Here is a 9,567-nt window from a genome sequence, read left to right on the forward strand (position 1 = left end):
ATAACCTGTAGTTCCAGGCTCCATTTACTTTAATGGAGGCATGTTTTTTGGAGAGTAACTGTAAAGCACGGGGTTAAATTTTCCTGTCAAAACATAGTCTACGACGTTCCCTGGGTCACATGAGGTGTCTGTGCAAAATTTCGTGATTGTAAATGCGACGGTGCAGATACACTTTTCGTTTCACTTTTTCCCCATTATGTAGATAGGGGCAAAATTGATTGGTAAATTTTAACGCGCGGGGTTAAAATTTCACCTCACAACATAGCCTATGATGCTGTCGGGGTCCAGACGTGTGAGTGTGTAAAATTTTGTGGCTGTAGCTGCGACGGTGCAGATGCCAATCTCGGACACACACACACACACACACACATTCAGCTTTATATATTAGATATTGTACATCAGAGGAAACTTTTGTCTTTGCTTTGAACATTTCATAGCTGCTGTATAATTAGAGGCTTAGCTATATAACAAAAAAACTCATAAGACCAAGTGTATTCAACCTCTGCCCACCCAGCCTGACAGCTGTAACTTGTGTGAGCGGTGTGAGATTTCAGCTGCAACAGGGAGGAGGGGCACTGAGGAGCGTGGACACTGAGTTGAAACTCAAACAGCCATTCTGAAAATGGAGTTTCAAAGTAAGCACACCAGCCTCATCTAGTCTGAGGTATTTTTGTTCTTTTTAACAACCAAAGCAGTTTTTGTGCAATCTGGTGACACATACGCTCTAACCTGTTGAAGATTCCAGACGAGAATGTTCATTCTTAAGCAACAGGGATTTGCAGTATCTGGAAGCTTATGTGTCCCGCGGATTATGTAGACAAGGCAATAAAAGGAAATTAATTATTTAAAAATCATACAATGATTTTCTGGATTTTTTTTTTATTCTGTCTATCACAGGTGAAGTGCACTTATGATAAAAATTACAGACCTCTCCATTCTTTGTAGTTTGGGAAAACCTGCAAAATTGTCAGTGCATCAAACACTTATTTTCCCCACTGTATATATGAGTATATATATATATATATATATATATATATATATATATATATATATATATATATATACACACACATATTTATATACATGTGTGTGTGTAAACTATGCCAGGTACACCCAGCCATTATATTGTATTAATTGATGCACAGTGTAGTAACTGCATCCTTTGGTGTGACTGCAGAATTACCGTAATACATTGCATTATTATCAGTATTCAGAAGATTAATTCATCCCCATCATATGTTAATATCAAGTTTTTCTGTTTTTCAGCCATAGTTATAGCCTTTGATCTGACTGATATTTCATCCTTAGAACATACTAAGTAAGTGGTATCTCACCGGTCTGTCTGTCACATCTCTGTATTGTAGAAATACTCATGATTATATGGATATATTATAATTGCTGTTCTTTTTCTACCAGGCAGTGGCTTCAGGATGCCCTTAGGGAAAATGACCCTTCATCTGTGCTGCTATTTCTGGTTGGCTCCAAGAAAGATCTCACTGTAAGTAATGCTTTACAGCAGCACAACCTTTAGGACAGTGTCTAAAATCTAATTACGGTATGTTATTAAAGGCACCCTGTCACTTGAAAAAACTCTATTAAACTGCAGATATGGGGTTAATTTGCAGGTTGATAGCGTTTGGAACCTGCCCGGCCCCTGCACATTAAACCCTGCTGCTGGGAAGAAATTAAAGGGGTGGTTCACCCATATACATTATTGGCTACATTGAAATTATGTCGAGAAACAATGTTTCTCTCAAATACCTTGCCAATAGTGCCTATGAGCAGTGCTCTTCCCCATCGCCTGACCCCGGGGCTCCGTGACCTCAGGGATCTAGTGATGTCACGTCAACTTCCTGCTCACCTGACATCACCGCTGCCGGCCCCGGTCTCCCTGAATGACTGGGCTGTGGGCGGTGTTTTACCGCTTGTCACAGCCCAGCATCTCCCTACTCACTCCACTGCAGAACGTGTAAGCAGGAGACATGCTGGGCTGTGAAACTCAGCCCACAGTCCAGTGACTCATGGAGACTGGGGCCGGCCGCAGTGATGTCAGGTGAGCGGGAAGTTGATGTGACTTCACCGGATCCTCCAGGTCACGGAGCCCCGGGGTCAGGCGATGGGTGTGAGCGGACCGCAATAGTGCCAAAACCTGTGTAATTGCAATAATTTTTTATGAGAAATACTTCATTTTTTCTGGAAAATCTTCAAGGATGCCAACACTTTCCGCCATGACTGTAGTTATGATATAGCAAACCTCATCCTCGCACAAGCACAGCTTTTATGTTCAGATTTAAACTTTTAATATTTTAACTGCTTTAAGACATTATCTAACAATGTGGTTATGCTGGTTTTCACTCCTTACAGACCCCATCTCAGTATGCTCTCATTGAACGGGATGCCATGAAAGTGGCTAAGGAGATGCAGGCAGAATACTGGTCTGTGTCCTCATTGACGGGTATGTCCAGAGTGTATCTCATGTATGTGAGCATCCTTAAATTAAACATATAATTTTAAATATTTCAAAACTTTTTTTTAGGACATAAAGGGATTTTCCACTGTTTAAATCTTAATGACCTATCCTTTGAATAAGGTCATCAGTGTCACATCAGTAGGGGGTCCAACATCTGGAAATCTAACTGAACAGCTGTTTTAAGTTCTTCCTGTGGCAAAATGTACTAAGTGTAAAGAGCTGGAATTTGGGTTACCATTCTTGGGTACCGCAGCTAGCTCCTATTCACTTCTAGAGGAGCTTAACTGCAGCAATCAAGAAGACAGGTCATAAGTATGCAAGTCCTGGAAAACCCCCATAAACATTGATGTTTTGTCTTAAGTATGCTACATCATTGTCTAGTGAAGGGAGAGATGGTGACCCCTGGCCAAGTCTACCGCTGGGCCCTGGCTTCCCTCATCACCCTAGATAGGTTCCGCACCTATGCACCGAGCCGGATACCTGACCCTGGCTGACCGTTAAATAGTCACTAGGTAGGGAGTGAATGCTTTAAGTGCTTAGTCAACCCTTCTAAGCTCTAAAGAAGACTCAGAGATCACAAACAGGGGAGAAGTAGACAAGTAACTTATCTTCAGATGCATCAGGGAGAGTAACTGTAAACAACAAGGTTTCTCCTGAAGAATACAAGCCAACTGCTTGCACTGAAGACTTATAAAGGGTATTAGACCTATCACCAGCACAGATTAAGGGGAAATGAGGGTATGTAAAGACACCTAGGGAAGTGCTGATGAAAAGCAGCTGAAAGGGTGAGGAACTCAGCATGGTCCTAAAGGGAAAGGTATAAAAACTAAGCAGATGAGATATATAGTATTCCAAATACACCAAACAGGAATAATAGAATGTCAGGCAGCAGTTTGCACAGCCAAATGCTGTGACCTTCTATAGCCAGACACCACAAGACTGTCTGTCACTCATGACACAATCATTTCACACTGGTTCGGCTGAGACATTACCTGACACGGCAGCTGACTGCTTATGTCCTGAAGAACAATGCAATAGTCAGAATTGGACATGTCTGATCAATAGCTGGCGTCCCCATACACGTTAGACTGGTCCCAAAACCAATTGATATTGATGAATTCAGCTGGCATTTGTGTAATGTATTTGAGGGCCTTAAGTTATCACTTCTAGCATCTCTCAATTTGTAAAAAAAAGCATCTAAATTTTATTATCTTAGCTTTACCTTTAGGAGGCATCACCCCATTTACAAATGTCCTGTTCACTAGCGGGCACAGACAGACAAGGGCCCCTGTGTGTCTTTTTGGTCCTTGTGCGGCTGTCAAGGTTGCACCAATGATATGTTAACCCCTGGACCTATTGTAATATCTCCTAAATGTAGTGGTTTGGTCTCAGTCTGTCATGGGTTTGCCCCACACTGGGGGAACCTCAGTCGAGTCTGGGACCAGAAAGTCACAATGCCTTATTGTGCGCAAGTCTGCAGCTTATGTTTAAATGTATTTGCTGTGGAAGAAGCTGAAGTTTCGTACAATTGCAGCTGTAGTGTTCGCTGCAATGGAGTCGCTTGGAGTGTTTTCTTTTTGTGTCTATTTCCCCGTCTGTCTTCCTACCCTTATGTTGGATTATTGCAGTGGTGAGACTAGTACTCTTGCTGGCCTTCTCACTAGCCAGGGTAAGTTCAGGGCAAGCGAGGGCCTAGGCTCTTGATCGGTGTTGGTGTGAAAGAACTTGTATAGGGATGTTAGGACGTGCAGTAAACAGCCTCATGTGAGTGGAGGAGGTGACCCCACTCCCCTCTCCCTAGCACCAGGGCCCACGTTGTACCATGTTCCCGATATACCCTGTTTGTTGTGATGCTCGCTGGGGGTTCCATTATTCCTGGCGGAACCCCGGTAGTCACAGCGTGATGCAGTCATTCATTTGTAAACCTGTTTGAAGAAGGCCCCTTTGTGCTCTGAAATTTTGCAAATATACTTTTTATGGTTAGCTAATATACGCATCATCACTCCTAGAATATCTATGTCTTTTTGTTGCGTAAAACTATATAAAAAATCTGAGAAATTCTTATTTATATAAACAAATTGTATATTTTTCCAGGCGAAAACGTGAAGGAATTCTTCTTCCGGGTGGCATCTTTAACATTTGAGACCAGTGTACTAGCTGAGTTGGAGAAAACTAATGCTCGAAGGATAGGTGATGTAGTGAGTAAGTAATAATAATAATTTGATGCTCCTTTTTGCTTAATTGATAGCAGAGGTTATATACGGTGTATATAATATCTTCCATTGCTATGAAGTTAAACTCAGTACATAAAATATTTAATCAGTGTAACATAAGTATAACACATCATGCCCAGCCATGGCCATGATCAAAGTAAAACTCCATACAAGCTGAAGATGTTAATAATATCTTGGACCCATTGAGTAGAGTACACTTAAGGCCGCTTTACACCCTGCGACATCACTCAAGCGATCTCGTTGGGGTCACGGAATTTGTGATGCACATCCGGTCGCTTTAGCGATGTCTTTGCGTGTGACACCTAGAAGCGATTTTGAATCATCGCAAAAACGGTCAAAATCGCTCATCGGTGACATGCCCTCCTATTCTCGAATATCGCTGCTGCTCGGTGTACGAAGTAGTTCGACGCTCCTGCGGCAGCACACATCGCTATGTGTGACACCGCAGGAACGAGGAACCTCACCTTACCGGCGGCCGCCTGCAATGAGGAAGGAAGGAGTTGGGTGGGATGTTACGTCCCGCTCATCTCCGCCCCTCCGCTTCTATTGGGCGGCGGTTCGGTGACGCTGATGTGACGTCACTGTGACGCTGAACGAACCGCCCCCTTAAAAAGGAGGCGGTTCGCCGGTCACAGCGACGTCGCTAGGCAGGTAAGTAGTGTCATGGGTCCGCGCGATGTTGTACGCCACGGGCAGCGATTTGCCCGTGTCGCACAACCGATGGGGGCGGGTACGCACGTTAGCGATATCGGTAACCATATCACAGCGTGTAAAGCGGCCTTTACTCTCAAAATCCTTCCCAGAATAGCTGTATAATTCTCACATTAAAAATTAGTTCTTTAGGAATCCACCTGCCGCTCATAAAAAGCTCACTTAATATTAGGCAAGGGATAATACAGCCATCCTTACATGGATTTTGAAAGTAAGTACACCAGCTTCATCAGCTCAGAGATCTATATAATAATGTATACAGCTTGTATTGTTAAATTTAGTGACTGATCTGCCTCAGTGCTCCCTGAACCTACATGAATGGGCCTATAGAAGTCCATTGTGGCCTTATTGTACTTCTATAACCTTTATATGGGCGTATAAAGAGATAGCTGGATTTCTTTGGCATCCCATTTAACAAAAAATAAAGAAAAAAAAATAAGGCCACTTTTTACCATACATGTAAAGTAAGTCACTATTTCTATAGGGGTAGGAACTTTGTTACTTGGATACAGAACTTTAATTCCACTGCTTAGGCTATGTGCCCACGCTGCGGATTTTGCGCGGATTTTGCCGCGGATTTGCCGCGGATTTCCTGAAAATCTGCAGCAGCGGCACTTCCCAGCCATTTCAATGGCATTTTGGAAATGCTGTGTCCATGCTGCGGATTTTTCCGCGGCGGATTTGCCGCGGATTTTGATCCGGAAAAATCTGCAGCATGTCAATTATTGTTGCGGATTTTGTTGTGGATTTTGGGTATAGAATGGGGGAAAAAAAAAAAATCCGCATCAAAATCCACGGCAAATTCGCGGTAAATCCGCGGTAAATCCGCGGCAAGAAAAAGGTGCGGATTTGCCGCGAAAGTCGCGGATTTTCATGCAGAAAAATCCGCAGGTACATTCTACCGTGGACACAGCCTTAGAACTGAATCCAAGAAATATCATTGTTAATGCCTGCAGTCGCCACTAGAGGGCGCATACAGGGCCATTAATTAGTATTCTCCAAAGCTCTCTGACATTTTATTAACAGTCTATCATTATTTTGTATGTCTGGTGCAAAATGGTAAAACGTCATTTTTTTTTTTTTCTTCTTTTTAAGGAATAAACAGCAATGACATCAACTTGTACCAAAATACAAAGAAGAACAAGTCTAAGTGTTGTCAGTGACAAGGGACAGACATATCACCAAAGTGTTGCACACTTATTACTACACATAGCTGTCACTCCCGGAGCCCTGCTCTGTTCTAGGAGGTTATTCAGGGCCCCTCTTATAATATTGCTGAATATCACAGGTACATTTTAATCGCATGCTGCCGGAGGATGGAATGTAGCACATTGCAGGGCAAGGTGCTGTGATTTGTTTTCTAAGATCATTTCATTTGTAAAAATAGAACATGACATTTTCCATATTTCTTTCTAGGTCTATGGATAATTATTTTTTGATTATGAAAAAATTAAAGACCATCCTTTCTTTGTTTTTACACCTACCCTAATGCTGCACAAAATAGATACCACTTAAAGGGAACCTGTCACCAGATTTTCCCCTATAACCTACGGCCACCACCAGTGAGCCCTTATACATATCATTCCAGAATATTGTATATAAGAGCCCAGGCCACTCTGTATAATATGAAAACATCTTTTATTATTCTCACCTGCGGGGTGGTCCAGTCCGATGGGTGTCGCTGGTCTCGGTCAGGCGCCTCCTCTCTACTTGCGATCGCAGTCTTCCTTCCCTGCACTGTGTGGATGATATGTCTTGTCATCCACACAGAGGCCGCCATTGCGTTTCTGCGAATGCACAACTCTCTCTGTCCTGCTGGAGGCTGAGCAAAGTATTGTAGTGCACATGGGCGGGCAATTTTTTACTTTTCCCGGCACCTGCGCATTACAATACTTTGATCTGCCCTCAGCAGGACAGAGAGAAGTGGAGCATTCTGTGTGGATAACGTAGGACATGTCACCCACATGGAGCAGGGAGGGAGGACGGCGATAGGAGAAAGAGAAGAGGCACCTGTCATAATCCAGTCAGGGCTGTGCAGTGCAGAGCCATTGTTTTTGTTTTGCTGGCTGCTATCTCCAGGGTTAGGTCCCGTGAAGAAGGAGCCTTTTCCATCGGGCCTCGTCCTGGGGTCTCTTTGCCTTATCTGGGAACGGCTTCTCTCCGTACGCTGCCAGCGATAGTTCCTGCTCTTCAGCATACGCCTCTGGTAACTTAACTCCTCTGATCCTACCCACTACCCGGTACTCCTTTCCCTGATCTCCATCTCTCCTGTCCTACCTGACCTCCCGTCTCCCTGACCTGCTTCCTGCCTATTGTCCCGGTTTCGCTCCCTCCACCCTATCCACGTGTACTCCTGGCTCCTGACCTCTGCTTGCTCTCTGACTTTGCCTCTGCTCTCCTCTGGCTCCTGACGATACCTCCTGTTTCCTGACCTCGGCTTACTTTTTGATTACGGCTCTGTTTATCCCTTTGTATCTGCGTTACCTCCCGGCAGTGACCGCGGCTTGTCTGACAATTCTATTGCGGCTCCACACAGATGCTAGTGACCTCTAGTGAGTAAGGTTTTCATTACACTGAGAGGCATTACTCCTCACAGGAGCTCCAGCTCCCCCTGGTGGTTTATTACAGCATCGGACCGAGACCAACGACGCCCATTGGATCGGCCGCCCCCAGGTGAGTATAATAAAAACTCTTTTTTATGTAATACAGAGCGGCCTGGGCTCTTTTATACAGTATTCTAGAATGCTGTATATAACAGCTCACTGGTGGTGGCCACAGCTTATACAGGACAAATCTGGTGACAGGTTCCCTTTAATAGTGGTACAGACTAAATGGACAGGAAATTGTCTTGTGTTATATACAGATATTTTAGAAAACACATCATCCTTATTAATGGGTTGCTCCTTGTGTAACAGTTTAGCCCCATGCACTTAGCTTGGGATTGAGCAGTAATACCTTAATGGACAAAAATGGTGCTGTTTCCAGAAAAAAAAAGCAGAGTCTTTTATAACCCCCTACTTCCTTTAATCAATGAGAACCTGTCTATTACATTCATTCGGGGCCTGCTATATAGATAATTTATATATATCTTCTATGACATGACCATGACATCATTGGGCACATTGCAATATAAATGTCTTTTTGTAAAACCAATTATATTTTTATGGACACAACAAAGAATTATGCTTTAAAATAAACATTTTGCATTCTCAGTACAAAAAAATCTATTGCTTTATACATCTGGTTGATGAGAATATGTAACAAGGAGTATACTGGAGCGGTGACTCCTAAAAGGGAACCTGTCAGGTCCAATATGCACCCAGAGGCACGAGCGGTTCTGGCTGCATATTGCTAATCCCTGCCTAACCGTCCCTGTATACACTAGCACAGATAAAGGGATCTTTACAAAAAGTATTTCTAATGATCTTTTATGGCAGGGATTAGCAATATACCCCCAGAACTGCTCGTGGTTCTGGGTGCATATTGCACCTGGCAGGTTCCCTTTAAGAAGGCAGCCATGTTAAAAGGTTTAGCTTTTACACAACACTACTGTAGATAATAAGGACCCGACTCATGACCATCTGGCAGACCCCGTACTCTCAAGTTGTTGCATCGTCTGTTCTCTGCATCGTCCAGTGCTTCAGTCAGGTAGTGGAGCTGGCGAGATTGGGTCTCTAGCAACTCTTTATGAGAGGATAAGTCCTTCTGCATTTCTTGTAATAGGGTCTCTTGGATCTATATTCTGCACACTGGAACGCACTTCTGTCAGCTCTGACCTGCACGCCTTCTCCAATCTGGAGATATAGCCTTCCATGTCCTCTCTGGATGGGATGCTGATGATTCTTACTATGAGCTCCCTCAGGACACCGGAACCTTCCTGCACCAGCCCCAGAGTGCTGACATGCTGAGAAATCTGGCTGGTGGAGTGCTCCATACTCTCCATATCTTCTATATTAGCTCTGACCTCTGTGCCTGTCACAGCAGCTGCAGTACCACTGAGTAGCAATGGGCTGGAGGTCCAGGGAGCCCCATCCTCCTGTCCCTCCTGGAGCTCCATTGACAGTGAAGGGCTCAGGGGCAAAGTCAGATCCCTCTCCCCTCCTCCAGGAGAAGCTGCAGAGTCTGCAAGGCCCAGGCCTCTCACCTGCCGCC

The 9,567-nt window shown here is 44.0% G+C and overlaps 1 protein-coding gene across 3 annotated transcripts in view; it reads left to right on the top strand.

The window, feature by feature from the left end:
* Positions 1–8,623, top strand: part of RAB34 (RAB34, member RAS oncogene family) — a 55,526-nt gene extending 46,903 nt beyond the window's left edge. For all 3 annotated transcript variants that reach the window (XM_075333191.1, XM_075333190.1, XM_075333192.1), the window contains exons 7-11: positions 1,267–1,318; positions 1,417–1,498; positions 2,365–2,455; positions 4,565–4,672; positions 6,511–8,623. In XM_075333191.1, the coding sequence (XP_075189306.1) occupies positions 1,267–1,318; positions 1,417–1,498; positions 2,365–2,455; positions 4,565–4,672; positions 6,511–6,578 (401 nt within the window). In that variant the 3' untranslated portion in view covers positions 6,579–8,623. The remainder of the gene's footprint in view (positions 1–1,266; positions 1,319–1,416; positions 1,499–2,364; positions 2,456–4,564; positions 4,673–6,510) is intronic.
* The last annotated feature ends 944 nt before the right edge of the window (positions 8,624–9,567 follow it).

Source organism: Anomaloglossus baeobatrachus, chromosome 2, assembly GCF_048569485.1.
Source record: "Anomaloglossus baeobatrachus isolate aAnoBae1 chromosome 2, aAnoBae1.hap1, whole genome shotgun sequence".
Classification (NCBI taxonomy): domain Eukaryota; kingdom Metazoa; phylum Chordata; class Amphibia; order Anura; family Aromobatidae; genus Anomaloglossus; species Anomaloglossus baeobatrachus.